This window comes from Gouania willdenowi, chromosome 11 (assembly GCF_900634775.1).
Source record: "Gouania willdenowi chromosome 11, fGouWil2.1, whole genome shotgun sequence".
Classification (NCBI taxonomy): Eukaryota; Metazoa; Chordata; class Actinopteri; order Blenniiformes; family Gobiesocidae; genus Gouania; species Gouania willdenowi.
The window spans coordinates 24,104,346-24,124,876 of record NC_041054.1 but is presented as its reverse complement, the minus strand read 5'-3'; the positions used below and the strand labels follow the sequence as shown (position 1 = coordinate 24,124,876).

The 20,531-nt window shown below is 37.8% G+C and overlaps 1 protein-coding gene across 2 annotated transcripts in view; it reads left to right on the top strand.

The window, feature by feature from the left end:
• The window catches only part of khdrbs3 (KH domain containing, RNA binding, signal transduction associated 3), a 217,158-nt gene that overhangs the window by 138,618 nt on the left and 58,009 nt on the right, over positions 1–20,531 (top strand). For both annotated transcript variants that reach the window (XR_003675116.1, XM_028461744.1), the window contains exon 6: positions 11,002–11,182. Coding sequence is in view for 1 of the 2 variants with exons in the window: in XM_028461744.1 (XP_028317545.1) it covers positions 11,002–11,182 (181 nt within the window). In the remaining variant the exon portion in view is untranslated. The remainder of the gene's footprint in view (positions 1–11,001; positions 11,183–20,531) is intronic.

The following is a 20,531-nucleotide window of genomic DNA, read 5'->3' as shown; positions in this document are numbered from 1 at the left end:
GTGATTGAAAAAATGGTCAAATTAAAGTAACGTGTTACTAAGTTACAAAGTTAGTTACCAGCATCTATGGTGATGGCCAACAGTGGATTTGAACCCTCAAGTTACAAGCCTGCTTCCTAAACCATTAGGCCACCACTGCCCACTATGCACACTTGTCTCTGGCAAGTTAAAGGTCCAGCGTTATGCTATTTTACAACCATCTCCACTTGTTCTAAGTCTGGTCTGTTTTAGTTTTCGCCCGCTGAAAAGTCACTTTCAGATCACTCCAAAAAACATGCTGTTTTTTTGGGCATTCATGCATATGCATGAGTAAGCATAGTAAATCATGAACAAAATCATCATGTTTTTCTTCTCCTCCTTACCTCTTCTGGCAACAGGAATAGTCCATTTAAGACAATAGTCCATTGTTTTGTTCGACCGCTGTATCACATTGGGTCACAAACACCTCAGATTATCCCCTAAAGGTGATTCAAGGTGGTATAACAGTTCCTAAAAATTAAACTGATTGTGAACGCTCACGCTGCACTTCAGTTTATCTATATTCTGGATTATGTATATACTGAACGTAAATATATTAAAGGTGCAGTCTGCAACTCTTATAAAAGTAACTTTTTGTCATATTTGCTATAGCTGTCACTATGTAAGGACAGCTTTACATCAAACTAGTAGTTGTGTGAAAAAAAACAGGCTCAATGAGTCCCCCCTGTTGCTCCTGCAGCCTTTGGCAGATTGCCAGAATGCACCGCACCCGAGCAAAAAGAACCAATCAGATCTGGGATTGTGTTTGATGGGCTGTCTGACAGCTGTTGCTCACAGGCTGGAGCACCATCTTCTTTACAGTGTATGGTCTGGAAGAGTAGGAGATAAAATTGGTGACTTTTCTGCTTGAAAGGTAATTACTGCTGCTTGATTTACATTATGTTTGATTTGTAATTGTTACACTAGAACTCTGTAGTGCATGTGTTGTTCATGTGCATGCAGCAGCCTCCTTGTGGGCTGCTGTAAGTGACACTGTGTTGTTGCTGCTGCTGCTGAGGTGTGTGCACATTGAGAAAGAGAAGCGCTGCAGTAATATGGTTTTAACAGAGCATGTTATATGACTGTGATGTTGCTGTCAGACTAATGTTAGCTTATTTGCTCCTCTGAGGGATGGACTTTGGAAAGTTTGGAGGCAGGGCAAGAGAGCAGCGGGTAGGAAGCAGCGGAAGGGAAGGGGAGAGAGGGATCTGAGAGTTGCGGACTGCACCTTGAACTGTGATATTAACCTGCCTTCACCATGCTTGTTTTACCTGTGAGATAGTTTGGGAGGGAGGAGCTCACATTCTTATCTAGGGTTGGAGGAGCCAGGATTGTCAGGAGGAGGAATTTCCATCTTATGACTCATAAGGACATAACAGGCCCATTTGGAGTTGACTTTTTACAAAATGTGGAATCACAAGGGAGAGAGAAAACAGAACTTTTTCAACTTTGGCCCTCCGAATGAAGCCAAAGGAATGTACAGTATATCACTGTAGCAAAACCATTGTAAAGAGATTCTTTCATAATACTGCCCCTTTAAAAGTATAGTATCTATTAGTGTTGTGGTAGTCAAGACCGGTCTGGCTACGGTGTCAGTTTGGACCGCGGAGCGCAAGGGAGATATGAACTAATCACCGGTAAAAATCCCAGTAAAACTCCAGAAAACAATCACCAGTAATAAATATTATCTCCCTGGTAAAGACAGTAGCTCTAACAACTGGTAAAATGATAAACTGATGATATTACAGCCTGTGAATGCAGTACGGGGACGCACTTACTCCGCCTCTGGGTCATAGTGCCAGCCGGCCGGTGAAGCTTGTGTGTGTTTAGTAGGTCCGTGTGTGTCCGTGTGAAAGTCTGCATGTTTATGCCTCTGTCCATCTTCTTCTTCCTCTTTTCATTATATCCATGTCTTTTAAGGCTTTTATTACATAATGTCGGCTGTAGTCCGGGCCGCCGCCATCTTGGATTATGTCGTCACCAGCGCGTCATCAACACAAATCACACAAGCCCGGAATGAGTCAAATAACTGTAAAGAGGTCTTATATTAGTCTATTTTCTTTTTAAAGTGGTGTTTTTTTGCGGCTTTAGACTCTAATTACATTTATGTATATAATATGTTCCCCACAATATAAATAGGTTCACAATTTAATTATTTTTTATAGTTTCTGTTTCCACTGTATCCAGAATAATAATAATAATAATTTTCAACAATAACTATTGATTAATTTGTCACATGACTGTTCCAGGAATTGAGTTTGTTTTATTTAGTTTCACATCTACCTGTAGCTCTATGTTTTTTTGACTGATGACAACTTGTTTGTAGTTTTATTTCAGAAAGTTTCACTTTTACAGTTACAGCAGGAAACCTTTGTTAATTGAATATCCTAGTTACATTACAGCAACCAAATTAAACTAAATCAACTAAGTGAGTTAATAAAAATAACCTGTGTAAAGGCTTTTTCAAATTAAAAAATTATCTTGTGAAATCTGTGACCTGTTAAACCTGAACAACTGAAAGAATCAGAATCAAGAATCATTATTTCTTGGCAGAAATGCTTTTAAACACTTGCTGTACATTCAGCTGACATAAAAATCTTGTTTTCAAATATGTAGAATAAATGAATTTATCAGTAGCAGTAGTAGTTTTAATATTTTAGTTAATTTTTTGCAGGCATCTTTTTTGTCCGTCAAATATATTTAAAATAAACTAAAATTAAGGAGAGAATGTTATTTAACTTTCGAACCTTGTCATAATTATTTTTATTTATATATTTTTTGAAATTGAAAAAAAAATGTTTATGGTCTTGGTCTTGGTCTCGGTTTGTCTCGGTCTTGGTCTTGACTCGGTCTAGGCTCCCGAAAGTCTTGGTCTTGTCTTGGTCTCGGTGCATTCTGGTCTCGGGCAAGTCTTGGTCTCGGATAGTGTGGTCTTGAACACAACACTACAATCTATCATTACCCGTAACCTGCCAAACATGGCAAGTCGAGGGGAAATTCCTCATAGCTCGGCCAGAACCCAGTTCACCAAAAGCAGTGAGTTCTCAGAGCTCTCAGAGCCCCCAGGAGCACTTGCAAACATACTTGTGAACTCAAGCAGTGGTCGCCAACCGTGTGTGCCACAGCCACTTTTATACTGGTCACTTTTTACATGTACTGAACTACTGGTCTGTCAGTAGTGGATTGAGGCTCACTTCCATTACTTGTCTTTTATAATGGCAGTGTTGGACACGTTACTTTCAAAATGTAATATATTATATATTAGTAGTTACTGTCATTTAAAAGTAATTAATTACATTACAATATTACAGTCTCTGAATTGTTATGCGTTACACTACTTTTGAGTTACTTTCACCAAAATAACCACAGAAGTATGACTAGCATTCTAAAATGTTAAATTATAGTTTATTGCAGCTGATTATATATACAGTGGAGGGTGATGTGGTGTCGCATAATGACTGTGAAGGCTACATCAACTTAATATAATAGGCACAGTGAAGGCTCATGGTGCAATACAATAGATCAATGATCGTCAGAATCACAAAAGTAGACAAAGTTAAAGTCTGTAAGTTATGATAAAGATATTGTAAATACTTTAAGTCTAGGCCTATTCATATGAAACACAATAGAGCTAGAAACAGCTATAATGTGACCTATAAACTTATGACATGACAAGACGCACAATCTCTTTTTTTTGTATCTATTCTTTTATTCTCTTTTAATTAAAGCTCACAGCACAAAGCTGACATGTACTGGGATTCGTAACCTTTTATGTCGCATGTTAATTTAATATATCTGTCTGCTTTTTTTACTGCTGCTAACATGGTGACCAGTAAAATTGTAACACTATTTTATAGATAGTGTCTAATTGTATGGTTGCCGTACGGACAGCCCCCGGTGCTATTGGTACAATTACCGAAGTACACATACATAACATTTTAGGATTAGGGTTAGGTTATAACCTAATATTGCAACAATCTTTAGGGTTTTTTAGGGTAAGGTTTAGTCTTTGTCACGGAACCTAAACTGACCAATGGCTGACCTATCACGTGACCTAAACTGGCCAAAAAGGAGCACTGCGTACGGATAGAATGTCGGTATATTGATACAGCAACTGTACGGATAGCCACTGCCTATTTTATATGAGCGCTCAATACAAACCAGTCACGAGATAACATGACCACCAGTCAAATTGTAACACTATTTTCTCACCGCTCAATACAAACCAGTCATGAAGTCTATGAATTGAAACAATAACTAAGCACAAAAAATTCAGGGAATTGTATCATTTTCAACTGCTGTTAATATGACGGCGGTGGCGGCTACGGTCACCTCTGCTATTGTTTTTAGCTGCCAGCTAGCGGCATTTCTACTGTGAATGTCTCGACAAAAACCACTTCTAAACCAAAAACTTCTGTACTGCACATTTAAGAGCAGGAATGTGATCTGTATGAGCTTCAGTCTCAGCCATACGCCAGTGTTATAGTTTAAGTGACTTCCGTTAGCGTGCCAGAATACTTGAAACCCGACCGGTACATACATTAGCAATATGTTGCTTTTTCTAATAATAACACGCGAGATAGCCGTATGACCCAGTGGACCACTCTCTATGAAGTTAGCTTACCTTGTCATTGCTGGCATTGGTGGGGATTTTGCCGATAAGCTTTTTAAAAGCTGGTGCTGATTTTGGATATTGATTAGACATGACAACAATGTTCTTATTTGTTTCTCGGAGGAACTGAACATAATGTATGTTAGTGAATTTTTAAAAAACACATTTCAGATTAAAATGCGTTGTAACGCGCGTAACTGAGATTTGTAACGAGTATATTACCAAAATTTTATTAGTGATGTCATTTGAAAGTAAACCGACCATACAACGTTTGTTTAAATTTTGATAGTATATATGCGTTGTATCGATCCGATAATGATATGGGATATCGGTCCGATATCAGCCAAAAAACGATTATCGTATTTTATTGGACCACATCTAAAATCTCTGATATAAGCGCTCCGATATTTCAGTGTAGACTAACAACAATGTTTACATTGTTTTGGGCACAGTCAGTGAAACTGGAGCTGTGAACTCTTAAGCTTGAGCAGTGGACAGTGGACAATATTCGTTGTTTTTGTTGTTTTTGTCCCCGCCCTCAGTTGTTCCCACCGAACCCTAACCCCAACCCTAACCCACCATACTGACAGTAAAAAATAGCTGAAGTGAACTTGAAAACCAACTGGTTAATAATAAATGGGTCAGTTTTTCTCATACCTACAGTTGCTGACTATTGTTCTCTGTTTGAGTAACATCACGTGATCAAGCCTTTTCTAACATTCCACACTACAAAACAAGAAATAAATGTATGTATGATTTGTGCTGATATCATATCGGATCGATATTGGTATTGGCCAATACTCTACTGAAGGCTGCAATATCAGTATTGGAAGTGGAAAAAGTTGTATCGTAACATCCCTAGTAAATGTGACTGTTTTGTGGTGTTTTTATTTGTTAATTTAAAAAAAGACAAAAAGATAAAACCACCGCAAGACGATGTCTACAAAAACGGATCAAAACACAATACACAACATTGACAATCAAAAACAGAAAATAAGATAAAAAACAAAATGAATTGGAATTCACTCAAAACATACATTTGTAATTCTTTTCAAATAGCAGGGTTTCAACCTTTTAAATGGTACACAAAATGCAGTAAAATAGGCCTACCAGATGTAGACGCATTTCGCGCATGCATTGAAAGGATCCGAAAGGATCAGGCCCGCGAAAGGATTGGGCACTGACAGTGTGCCCGAGTATGTAAGCTCTGTGGAGAGCGGACAGTCTGTGCGGAGTCCCCCTAAGTATGTTTGAGCCTTAAGGCTATACCTGTTCATGTGTAGAAGACATGTAGGGACAAACCCTAAAATGCTCCCGATGGTATTGATTAGCACTTTGCATAGCAGCTCTCGGTGTGTAAATGTGCATGTGAATGGGTTCATGTTCTGATCTTGTAAGGGGAATTTAAAAATGTAATGCTTTAATGCATCCCTTACAAAAAATAACAATACACTCAGATAGTTCTTGGGGTAGGTGTATTCACTGATCATGATGACACATTGGAACTCCTCACTATTTTTGCAACCTAGTTTACTGTGATTTACGAAACATAATAACTTGCATGTCACAGATAAAAAAATATGTAAATGTAACTTTTAGACACATTGATGGTCATCGTGGTGTTGGTTCCTGAGAATTTAAAGGTGGGCCGTACAGCTTACAAAGTGTAGAAACAGTTAAAAAAAAATAAAAATCTTCACTGCTGAACAGACAGAAAGATCAGCATTAAAAAAACACTTTCTAGTGTATAGATGAAAAAGCCATTCCGCCATAAGACATGCAGAGTTTTGAGTAATGGACGTGACTGTTTCCTGCCCTCCACCCTCACAGATCCTCTTTCTCTACCTACACCATAATAACCTCTCTGTCCAATGAATCACTTTCTCTGCCATGGCTGCAGTGAAGCCATCTTGGCCAATCTAGGAATTTTCTAACATGAGTGGACGGAGATGGAGGAGCTTGTCAGCAAACCTGATCATTTACAGTGAAGACTTCAAATGCAACAGAGAACACATATTCCTGATATGCTGCATTATGGGAAATTCTGCAGCAGTTTTTTTATGACTCTAGTTCATCAATAGTACATCACTTTTGTGTGTTTGGAAGTGTTGTTGAACAGCTGTATCATCCAGCCTGTATTTGTTCTGGCTCTAAGAGCTTTGCCTGATTGGTTTTTAGTTGACCTTTATAGTTTAGTCCGGTGTTTCTCAAATGGGGGTACACAATGGCAATCAGGGGGTACTTGAAAGAGAGAGAGAGTGGGAAATCACTTCATAAATTGTCAGTCTTGGTCCCACCTCAGGCGTGATATGTAAAAACTGTAGAAATAAATCTATTCAGGGGTCGGGACCCCATGTGGGGTTTCCAGAAATTTCCTGAAATTTTAGGCTTTTTTGTAATTCACTTATTTATTAAATAAACATTTTTAAGATGTGTGTAATTACTCCTTCATTCAACCAATATGCCCTATAGTTGTTTTTAAACACTTGGTACTTGGATACAGAAATAAGAGAAAGGGGGTCAAAAAGTTTGAGAACCACTGGTTTAGTCCATTTACCAGTGTTTGCGAATGCAGTGTGTTAAGCAATATAAAACATATTTGTAGACTTTATTGTCATTTGTTTAAGTTAAAAACAAGTACAAAACAAGACATATTTCTGTAAAATCTGTTTAACAGCTAAAAGTAAGATAATATGATGTATATAGTGTCCAATCAGTCATAAACCTATCTATGAAATAAGCATACATTATTACAGACTTTAAAGGAAGGGTTATCTATTTTGAAACGATATGATTGTACATTGTAGATACTCCGAATTCATCCGACTGTTGGCTTCATTGAACTTATGTCTGAAAGCGAGATGGGGCTTTCTGTGCCTCTCTATCAAACAAATCTGCCATTTTTTGTTAGTTAAGTCAAAAGTTAATTTCTTTAACAGCAATAATTTGTGGCACACCTCAAATTACATTTTTTTATTTTTTTCTTGGAATACTAGTGATATTGCTTAGCTTTTCTAATAGGTTTCTTCTTATCAACTCAGGACTGTAAGCAAGGATGCAGGAGGCATCACGACTGTGTTCCGGTGTTTCTTCCTTTGTCGGTAATTCTTCCTACATTGTACAATTTTGACAAGTGAGCTATCAAAAATTCAGAAAGTTCCTGAGAATGAGGCTTGTACTTTTATAATTTGTAACTTTTAAACTTTTTGACTTAATACTTTTTTTTTTCATTTCTGTTGAAACATTTTTCAACTTTAAAACCCTTCATCGCCAGCCATTCTTCAACTGATTTTGACCATTCAACCTTTAACATATTCAGTTACTACCTTCAACCCATTTTAACCTATTGCTTATTCAGCAATTGTTAAGTTAACACTTAGCTAATGCTAGGTTAATGCTATTGGTAGATTAATGCTAATGTTAGGCTAATGCTATTACTAGATTAATGCTAATACTAGGCTAATGCTATTGCTAGGTGAATGCAATTGCTAGACTAATGCTAATGCTAGCTATTGTTACTTAATTCTAATGCTAGCTAATGTTAATGTTAATGCTAGCTAATGGCTAATGTTAATACTAATGTTAGCTAATAATAAGTAATGCTGGTGTAATGCTAATGCTAGCTAATGCTAATGTTAACAAATGCTAATGCTAGCCAATGCTGATGGTAATGCTAGTGCCAGGTAATGCTAACTAATATTAATGTTAACTTGTGCTCCTTCTAGCAAATTCTAATGCTAGATAATGCTAAGCTAATGCATTGTGACACGCGCACCAGCACCTGCATCCTCACTTGCATTTTCTTCAGGAAATGCAAATATTGTAGTTGCTTATGGTTTCTTTAATATGTTATTAACAACTCAACCAGAACAGCATTACTCATTTTGTTCAAAGGGAATCTTAAGCACTAATACAGAACAATCATTTATTTACTTGTTAAAGAAAAAAATTGGACTTTTATGTTGTTTTCTTATTACTTGCACGTATTATGTTAATTCTTTCATTCATATTCTGACCCTTTTGTTCCTCTGCAGGGTCAAATAGTGGTCAGACAGCCTTCAATAACATTCATATAAAAGCATCACTCATTAAAAGAAAGCTATTTTTATATTAAATACACTAACTGTGATTCAAAAAAGGTTTTGTTATCTTTAAAATGGAGCATACCCACCAAGAGTGAGGGGTGATGTATGAGAGTGTAATTTAAATATTCTAATTACTTATTCTGATTATGTATTCAGATATATTTATGATTGGATATGTATTCATTTGTATTGCTTGTTACATTTGGGAAAACCAGATGCTGGTTTTGTAGTCACGGAAAATGGATGCACCATTTCTGTCTCACACTGCTTTTTTCTTTCTTTATGGACTGAAGTCAAACAGATTAAAAACACATTTGTTCTTGGTATCTTGATGACTGAATAGATGAGACTAGACCAACAAACACCACTTAGTTCTATCTATAGTATACTGTTAACAATAAATAGTCTATACTAGGACTAACCTTAACTAATTCTTCACTTTGCCCTTAAACACATCTGGATTTGCTTCCGGATATTCTTCTTGTTAAAAGACAGACTCATAACTAAAGGTAGGCCATCAAATCTATTGAAATGAGAATATTTGCATTTCCTGAAGAAAATGCAAGTGAGGGTGTGTCACACTGCATTAGCTTAGCATTATCATTAGCCTAGCATTACCATTAGCCAGGATTAGCATAGCATAGCGTTAGCTTAGCATTATTCTAGCATTAGCATTAGCCTAACATTAGCAATAACTTGAAAAAAGTTGAAATTAGTTGAAAAGGTTGAAAATTGTGGGAATAGCTTGAATGAACGGAAGAATAATAATAACATATAATAACTGAAAAAGCACTCGGAGAGCGCAGATCTCCACCAAGCAGCTCAAGCTCAGCTAGAGGTTAGATCGAGCCCAAAAAATCCAGCGCGACACGACCCGGGCCCGCTGGCATAAAGCCCGACTCATTAACTTAAGATGTAGGCCCGAGCCTGAAGCAAACCCGAAGTAAATAATTTGTTTATCGAACGTATTGCTGCCGGTAGATTAATAGCACGGTGCCTCGAGGAGGGAGGGAGTGGGGGCACGCATGCACTCATCGCAGCTCTGCCCAAAATGTATTGTCATGATGTGACTCGAGCCGTTATCACAGTTTTACAGGCTTTAATGGAGGTCGTAGTAACACGCCAAAAATAAACAATCAAACACACAAAGCACCGTCTTACACCGTCATACACTCACACTACCGTGGGAACAGCTTACACTCGCCCGGCCTCCCAGCCAATCAACACTCAGAACACATGTAAACAAAGACACACATTGGCAGAGAAAGCTGCACATAACCATGATGCCTTCTGGGCCATGGGAAATGTCAGCATCAGTTAATCACTGAATACACACATAACCAGAACATAGAACCCAGTCCGTTACAGTATGCAGACCAGACCAGGCGGCCCGTGCGTGGAGCACAGACCTGACTGAAGCACACAATCATATTTGTTCCCTGCGTTCCATCAGCAAGTGAGAAATGAGCAAAGTCAGCAAATAATATTCAGTGAATGTGAACACTGAACCACTAAACGCAACACCACGCCGTCAATATCTCGTCCCCCCGAACTAGCAGAAATCACTTTAGAAATTATACCACAACAATATAGAAATGTTTTGTATTTATTTATTTATATTATTAATGTAATAGCGATTTAAAAAAAAAAAAGTTACAAAAAAAGTTAAAAATGAGGCCCAAGCCCGGCCCGAACTCAAGTCGGTCTCGGGCTCAAGCCAAGAATCTAAACTCTAAGCTCAGCTTACACGCTCTGGTCACAGTAACATGGTAAAAGGAACGTTACTGGTGAACAGGAGACCAACTTACCACCAGCAAACATCACGCGCCAAATCAAACAATCCGCTACGATTTTTAAAATAAAACAACATAAATAATAATATTTGCGTCACAAACTTTACAGGAATTTAATAACTTATTTACACCATTACATACTGTATATATCTCCATATTATTTTTTTTGGTAGCCAGAACATCACCAAAATTTAATCACCTGTTCCTTCTCCCATTTATCAATTTTCCTGAATGCCCCCTGCATCCTCACTAATAACATTATGTTATGAGATGTAAAATGCAAATCCTGTAAATCTTGGATAATGAGCAGGTTTAGCATGAATATTTTCTAAACCTAATTAAACAAGTTGTAACATAACATTTAAATGAATATGCATGATGCACTAATACGTTGTGTAACAGAGTGTATAGCAGCTTCCTGGATAGGCACTAACAACATGCACAGCTTTTCTTCTTTCATCTAAACCTGGATGTGTGTGTGTGTTTGTGTCAGGAGTCGTGGAGGCGTTCCTCCCCTGCATGCAGCAGTGCCTCGAGGTGCGGCCCCCAGAGGAGCCCCACTCAGCTGTGCTCCCTCCTCTAGAGTGAGGGGAGCGCAGAGAACCAGAGGCGCACCACCAGCCGCCGGGTACAGGCCGGCTCCTCCCATTGTACAGGACACATATGGAGAATATGTGAGTATAATATTTGATGCAGAATTCAATCACAAATGTGTTGCAGGATTTTATACAAACTCCTCATTTCTGGATCAAAGGAGCTGCAGCCGTAATCATGTTAAATCTGTGGTTCCCAATTAGGGGTACGTGTACCCCCGGGGGTACAGAAGCATATTGCAGGGGGTACTCAGAAAGATTTAACAATTATTTTGAAAATAATCGGGAAATGTTCGCAATTCCTTTTTAGGCTATTATTTGGACAAATTTACCACAAATGCTATACTTTATTTATTTGTAATTTTTTTAACAGGATTATTTTATGCTGTAAAGGCTATTTTATCACACTTCTGATTACATGAGACATTAATTTGCTACATTTTACAAAGGACCTGGGGCCTCATGTAGAAAAGGTACGTACGCCCAAAAGCGTGCGTACGTCAAAATCCACGGCAAAATTCTGATGTTCAGAAACTGGAGTGAGCGTAGAAATGTGTGATCTTTCATATCAAGTCCTGAGGTGGTGTGCATACGTTTATAGTTGATGCTTTAAATTCTAAGGATTTATTAGGCACACTACCAAAATAACATCATGCATTAACACACAAACCTCTGAGCTGCTGTTGACATGTATCATTTACACATTTTTAGTGAGTTAAAGTTTTTAATGACATTTTTATCTGTCTAATCTGAGTCAGACACATGTTGTTCACTCCCTGTCAAAGCTCTGTGCACTGGGATCTACTACAGGTGGTGATACGTCCTCTGAGTAACAGTGTCCGAACACTTTAACGTTTTCAGTCCAGCCATCATTAGCAGCCTCACACACACACACACACCAACAGACTGATCACTGCGGCCGACTGGTGTATGGGGGGTGGATCCATTCTAAATTAATTGAGATTGAGATGTACGCTTTTTTCACACCATTTCATACGCAAGTATTTGTACCTGAGGCCCCAGGTATGTACTTATTATTAAAGTAATCATATAAAAGTTGCTTTGAGTTTAAAAAAATAAAAATAAACACTTTAAATTGCACTCATTGTTTTTAATTTGTAGATTAAACCTCAGGAAATCAATGTTCGAGACACAGATAGGTGTTTAAGAGAGCCCACTGTTCCACAATATACGTATATATGAAGTTATGGAGAGGTATGTAATGAATTTTCGCAAAATAATAGGGATATTTCTAAATGTCGACAAAGAATAATTGCGCTTTGAACGTGTTTCTATTGAAGGCTGTTTTTAGGCAGGAGCCTCGATCGCAAATCCCATGAAATCTCATCCCGTGAGACTTCACTGCAGAAAGATGGACGCTCCAGACCTCCTCATAACACTCTGTATTTCTTTGTTTTTTCACGCCTAATGTGGCAGTAATATTTTTTAAATATAACGCTAAGAAATGGCCCAGTCTCCTCTTCTGTCTACACGTACCGCGCCATGTTTACTCAAAGAGAAGTGGTCATGTGACCAGGTACGTCACGTCCTGTGATGTGTTTTTGCGTAAAAAAGTGTTTACATATTGTAGCGCTTTTGCGACACATTTAAATATCGAAACGTCTGAAATACTTCCTCATGAAAGCGTAAAGACTTTTTTTGCGATATTTGAGTGTTTTTTATAAAAAAAATTCCATTTACGGTTTTTATTGCTTATTTCCAATGGTAATGGAAACGCAGCTACTGTCACGCTGTCACAGGGGTGGTGGGGGTAAGCTATAACACAAGCATGCCAAAGGTTTCACCATCACCATTTCTCATATATTCACATATACACATTTACCAGTTCTAGAGTTGACAAATGTGTTACACTTCATTATATTGTATCTGTGGCATCCACCTCCATGGGGTTTACAAGCAGTACCAGCTGCAGTAAATTAAATCAAACACTGATGGAGCTCAGACATCTGTCCACGCTGGTCAGACTGATGTTCAACTATTTTCATACCATGACAATGTAAAGCCACAGTTTGATCACACTACAAGCGTAAATAACAAGTGAAACAAGCTGTCATCTATATAAATGTAACATTAGAGGATGGATAAGTTAAACGGTTCCCACACATATTTAGAAATTATGCTTGGCGTCAATTGTGGCTCACTCTCATCAGCTCCATATTAGGCATTAAACCTTTTGAATTTAAAACTGCTTATATGTAGGAAGCCAATGGGTCGGTTTCACTGGATGTGAATTAAAGCAGTATTAAAGCTGTATTAAAGCAGGACGCACTTTACCTCACATTATTCCCCTCAAACCTCCACTAACACACACTCATGCAGGCTTTAGAGCTCACAGTATTGATGACAGATAATGATGACGACTAATGCACTGATCATTTATTAATGCAGAAATGTAAGGAGGTCATAAAATCAGGCTTTCCACACAAACAAACGTTAATATGTCGTTAGTATGAGAAAGAAAGAGAGATTTTAACTGTGGTTTGGATAGAAAAATGTGTCCAATCCACACATGGCAATAATCTAATCAAATAAACCTGTTACAGTTTAAGCAATATCACAGGAGAGGGAGTGCTGTTACAGTTAAATATCAGCACTGGTGTGATTTGGTGGTTCGGCTTCGTAGATAATCATACCAGAGCTGATATTTCATCACAACAGCACAACCTCAAGTGTGATATTGCTTTTCCACAACAGTTCTACAAGCAGTTATTAGTTAACAATTATAATTGACATGAGATTATGATTTGTTTTTGTTTTTTAATTATTTGACTTTGCCAAAAAAAATAGTTCCACAAGTGTAGAGCACACGCTACGTTCACGCTGCAGGAAAAAATACGACCCGAATTTGATCTTTTTACCCATATGTGACCTTTATCCGATCCGTTAAAGACAGTTTGAACAACACAATTCCGATTTTAAAGGGCCCATGTTAAGCTTCATCGACTTTTCTGGGCTTTAAACATGATAAAAGTGCTATACGGGCTTCATACACATGCCCAAATTGTTTTTTTCATTGATTTCCTCAATCGTTGGTTAGAGGGTGATTTGCTCCTTTCTTACTGCAGGGTGAGCCCAAACATCTCGCTCCAATTTGATGACGCGTTCCCACTTTGATAACGAATTTGACACGGCACTAAGCTGGAGAAGCCCCGCCTCCAGGAAGCTCTCTGCCGTGATTGACATGTAAACAGACACGCCCACTAAGGTGAGCATTTCAGCGTCCTTCGCGCAGTGCTATGTATGTATTTTCTACAGTCTATGTATGTACCGGTGAATGCCCCGCCCCCACGCTCTGTCTCGTATTTATAAAGCAGCGTGCGCCCAGCTACGGAGTGGATGGGAGGAGGGCGGGCCGTCATCTGGCCCCACGTCACCGTGCGGGGAGGAGGAAGTCAATATTCTGTCTATAGACACGCCCACTCATGAATATGCATAAGTAGGCCGCAAATCAGCCTGTTTGTGTAGAGTTGCTCAGAAAGTGACTTTTCAGAGGCTAAAACTCTAGAAAACAGGCACGTTTGGGGAAATAAACCTCAATAGTAAGTTTTTAAAAAACATCTGAGTTGTGTATTAAGACCTGCAGTGTGAACGTAGTGACAATGTACTGCGGTGTTGCCCAAGATGTAACGGTAATTAACGGTATTTAGATCAGCTGTACAGTGGCATGATATGATCTGTCCCAGTGCTGTTGTTGCTTTATTTCAGAACTCTTGGAATGTCTGTTGTCCAATCAAATCACTTGGTCGCAGTTAACTGTTGTTTATTGTTCTTCAATGAATGCCTTTCAAATTAAAAGTGTGCTTTATAATTTTCACGGATTTCAATGACATTTACAAGGAAACTCCATGTTCCATGATATCCAAACCTCCCCCAAAAAATTACATCATGGCCCAGCTCACCTCGTTGTGCATGACCCACATCAGTCCGCCTTCATTCACAGACTTACGAGCGTTGGGTCTACATACAGGTGGTGGGCGTGTCAGGGGTCTGGATTGGAAAATACGCGCAGGATGTGCGTAACTGCAGGCGCGTAAAAAAATGCTTAGGTGCAAATGGGAGAATAGGGCTCTATGTGCATGGTGGCATAATTCATTTATTCAGATGCAGACGTTTTTAAAACAGGCTGCAGGTATGATCTGCGCAACTAAATATAATATTTTTAAATTTTCAGCAAAGAGCCCTGGTGATGCAATTCACAGAAAAAAAATGTTATTTGAATTTACTTAATTTTAACGTGTACATCGGTCCCACAAATATTTAAATTGCATTAAGACTATTTAACCAAATAATTTGTGAGTCAATGTAACATTTATTTTGTAAGGTTAAAGTGATTTAATCACCTTCAGGGTACCTGATTGTTTACTGTTACTTTAACACAATTTCATTATGAACCTGGTATTAGGTGTGTAAATACAACATGATTTAATTTTATCATACATTTATTGCAGACTGTAGTTCAATGTTTAAGTGTGTGCAAATACAAAATATAAAAACATGATTTTCAATAACAAATACCTATGTAATCAACTTAGCACATGCAATTTGATTAGCTAAAACTGCAGCTGTATTACAAGGACTGTTTTGTGCATTTATTTATTGTGTATTACAGGTAGGTGTTCATTTCTTAGCTTTTTGCACAACGGCTCCAGGCATTAATTAGAGGAGATGGAAAAAAGCTGAAAAGAGTTGAAATGTTTTTCACTTTCAACAAATGAAAAAAAAAATTCTATGACTATTATTGCCTTTTTTCTTTCTTTCCTTGACTCCATCTGCTGTTACTTTTTAACTCTGCCTCCATCACTTTCTTCTTCTTTAATTACTCCAGTTCATAGTTGGAAGTTTCTTGTGCACACAACCTTCACATAAAAAAACCTTTGCTTAATTACAACCTCCATCTCAATCAGCATTGAAATAAAGATTTTTGTGAAGTCCAAAAATACTAACAAAAGGATATATTTCCCTTAGTAAAATCTAAACTTTGAACTAATAAAAGTATCTGAAATATATCTACTTTGCAACATTTGCTGTAATTTAGTAGATAAGGGCCATAGTGTTTGAATTTTAATTGTGCTCTTTTTCTAGTTTCTCTTAGTGGTGATAGAACAGCTGATCTGAGAAAGCAAAACATACAAACAAAAAAAAAAACAATTAGATAAATGCATATTTAAAAAAATGCAAAGCATTAAGAATCCATGTAACCTCTCTGTGTGGTGAGCTTAAAACATGAAGTCCATAGTTTCCCCGTAAATATTTAAATATCACACAAACAGAGGATTTCATTTTAAAACAAAAAAAAAAAAAAAACGCCGCTTGTCTGGTTTTTGATTTTTCTGTATTTCTGTTTTGGTTTTAAGTCAGTAAAACAAAATAATCACACTGTTTATTTGTTAATTTGATTTGGTTTTAAAACGGGATAAAAATTACAAATGTGCTTTTGTAATTATTAGTATCATCAAACCCTGTAACTTACCTTTACAGGTTTATGAGAACCTGGCTATACTATCAACAGCTGCCATAGATGAATATGTTTGGCTTAGGAGTCACAGCCTTTGTGCATTTGCCAAGAGAAAGTCTCCTGCCACACCAAACAAGGCCCGTTCCCCAGAGAACTCAGGATAAGCAGCGCATATTTAGCAGGTGGAGAGAAGGGGTGTGCTCCTGCATTGGAAATGACTCCTGCAGCCCATACCTAACCACATGTGACAGGTTTATTCAGAGGTTGCGATTCAAATGTGCGGAGGTCGTAGAGAATGACTCCTGGACCAGCTGTTTCCCATCATTGTCACAGTTGTAAACTGCATCCCCCCCTGACTGACTCCTGCACCTGTGTGTTGGCGTGGGGGGAAAGAGCCCCCCTCAACATCTGTCACATGATAAATTTCACCACATCACTGCAAATTAGACTCTGAATGAGTTGCTTTGTGTTCATAATGCGTCACCATTCCAGGACCATTGTTCTCCAATATGTGTTGACAAAATAGGTGCTTGTATTCATCAATGAAAAGATGAAGAACGTATTTGTCTATATTTGTCTCGTGTTAGTATGTCATCACCACGGGGGTAAAAATGTGTTTACTTGAAGGGATCTCTTTTATTTTGTGGTTTATTCAGACAAAAACACAGGCCTACTCCATTGTTATTTAGTCTTGATAGTGCATGGAGAGTAATGTTCTCTAAATGGTTTTCATCTTTTGTTAAGCAGCAGTATCAAATTAATCCTAATCCAATTGTTACGAAATAAAATCATAGAAATGGAAAAGTAGCATCATCCAATCTTTACTTCCCTCGGGGCTCGTGTGGCTCACTTGATTGTAGCTCAATATTATTTCATGTAAATAATTTGGCCCATTAAGATCTTCATCTTACCTGCTGTTAATCTTATAGGAGAATAATTAAACATGATGTAATTCTCATTTTTTTTTCTGTAAAGCTTCAGCAGTGGAAGCACAGTGGAGGATTCATGAACCAATGTTGATTAACTTTATTTCCATGGAAGTGCGCCACCATCACATACAGTAGAAGAGATAGTTTTTAATGTTTGGGGCTTGGTATCATTTGTCCTTTAAAGCCTCTAGAAAAAGTAATCCTGTCAGACTCTTAAAGGACGCTGGTTTAACAAAAATGAATTTAAAAAAGACAGCCCCGTCCTGCCGAGAGCTCAGCATTGTTAATTGCATGGTAGCTGTTTTAAATCTGAATTAGATGCAATGTCAATCTGTAACTAACTGCTGTGTCAGGCAGAACCAGTCATTGAGAACACATTTAAGCCTCCTCATGTGAGAAAAACATCTTGATTTGTTGTGATTGCAGAGAATATTTGAATATTTTTCATCTGTCACAACTTAGAGCCAGCAAAACATTTTGAAGTTCCTGTTTATTCATCAGCCATAACTACGTCTCCAAATTATTGTTGCTAAACTTTTTTTTTTTAATTTATTTTTTTTTAACTTGCAGCAGTGCTCAAAACAGGGATTTTTTCGGAGGTGGGGAATCCACAGCTGATTAACATACTGACTTTCTTTGGCTATTGACACTGTTTTCTTATTAGTTTGGGTGAATAAACTACTACAGCTACTTAAGCATCTGCTCTGATTATGGTTTGAACAAACACTGCTTCAGGAAGTGTGTGTTTTTATTGTAGCAGCAGCGTAATTCATAACTACAGTCAGCTGTTTCAAATATTCTGTTGCTCGCTGAAGAGATACTTCTTTTTTGACCACATTAATGCTCTATTTCCATTTTCCATTGAGTCAGAAAGAAGACCAACACACATCAGAATATTACAATAACAGTTTCATTTAGCAGACACTTTTATCCAAAGTGAGGTACAGTTGGGATTAAGGCTACGAGTAGTGAAAATGTATATAACAAAAAATGTGTTCAATGTTCAATATTCAATAAACAAAACATGTGCACCTTTTTTATGAAAAAAACAAAACAAAAAAAAATGTGAAAAATACTTTTTAGAACTATTTCATACCTTGGTGCATAAACTATGGAGATTCACCCTTTTGGTCAGCACGTTCGTTGATTACTGTTTGCTGTTGCTAGGCAACAGCATTACATTGGTCTACAGTTTCTGAACAATTGTGTAAAGTTAATGGTTGCTATGACAACAGGAAAAAACCCCACAAAAACATTTGTTTTGCATCTCTAAGCCAAATGATAACACGACACTAAGCCAGAGTTATCCAGACATTAGCTCCATAATATCGATACGGGATACACGCTTAAAACGTTTCCGTTCGGACGAAATTGGGTGATATGTGAGGACCGCTTCAAGCTGAGCTGCTATGAGAGGAATCTGCAGCTTAGCTAATGGGCTAAGCTAATGGGCACGAAGCCAAAGTTACATCTGAAACCAGACACAGTCGTGACAGAGATTCTTCTCAGAAAGTCTCAATGCAGCTTGTAAACGTACTTGTTCAGAGCACTACTACACTTCTGCTTACATGGGCGGGTGTCATGACACTAACGGTGCCCCGATCAGAGTATTTCATCTTACTTCCTTGTGGATAAATGTTACTTTTTTTTTACGGCATCGTTCACAGTGTTGCTCCTCGGCACATCCTCTCATCAATGAACAGATATCATTTCACGCAGCTTTCATTACAGTTGCTCACCATATTTGTGCAACAACTAACTACACAGCCTTGTTTCTGTTGCTAACAACAGCTCTGTTTGTTAAGCTAATGCTGCATGCTGAGTCGGCGCAGGGCTACATACAATAAGCAGGTAATTGGTGAGAAAAGTGATATTTAATCCTCTCCAAACATACAAACTGGAAGCTGCACTTTATCACTGAATGAAAGTTTACAAATGGCGAGAGCTAACAGAAAAACTACCCTTCCCACAATGTAAACATTACATTTATGTTTGCCCTAAAGCAGGGACAACAATGTGGCGGCTGCTACCAGCCGCTACAGGAAATGGAACCCGATGTTTGTTTACCTACGTCTGAGCCACGGTTCAGCAGCACCGTGTCCCTACTCGGACTTTGCAGCCATTTCCCTAATCCATACCTGCCAAGTATCCCGTTTTGGTCGTGAAACTCCCGTATTTTACCCGTCTTTCCCGCCAATTTCCCGTATTAGTATTTTCCCGTAAATATCCCGTATTTTAATGTAATAATAATTAAAAGATGCCTTACTAAACTGAACGCCATCACTAGCCTCGCGAGAACTTCCACCTGAAATGGTCTGAGTGGCAGTTCTCGGGAGATTAGTGCTGACAGCGCCAACAAACCCAGAAACAACTCAGAAAAGAGATGATGAAAGAACTGGTGTAAATACATTATGAAATATGACAGTGAGTTTATCTTCCTAAAGAGCAGCAGGATGTGACACAGTTACACGTTCTGTTAGATTAATAACTGAGATTTTAACGTCTACCACAGCGGAAGGAACCACGTAAATCACCATGAAAAATCATCCAATCACAAGCGTCACAAATATCAACTCCTTTCAAAAAGTGTTAAAGGATGTAAAGTCTGCAACAAATGTGTCTAATAAGTCATTAGTGAATACCAGAGAACCACATGAGTGAGCATGAGAAATTATCAGAAAATATATAATAAAAATAAAATGTTAATGTCTAACTTAAAGACAAGCTACGTGAAATTAACAGTAAATATGCAACGTGTTGGCTTGTATATGAACTGTAATTGTATTAAATAAACAAATGTGCTTCATATACACATTTATGTTTTTATTTAGGCTGTTTTATAATTTAGGAATTAGGGCTGAGTGATATATCGAGATTCAAGATTTAGCGAGTTTTCTATTTTGGCAATATAGAAAACTATAATATTTCATGTATATATATATATATATAAATATTTATATATATATATATATAATAACTTATTATGTATCAAAATACTAGTTTTAGGAGTTGCCGCTTTAACTTC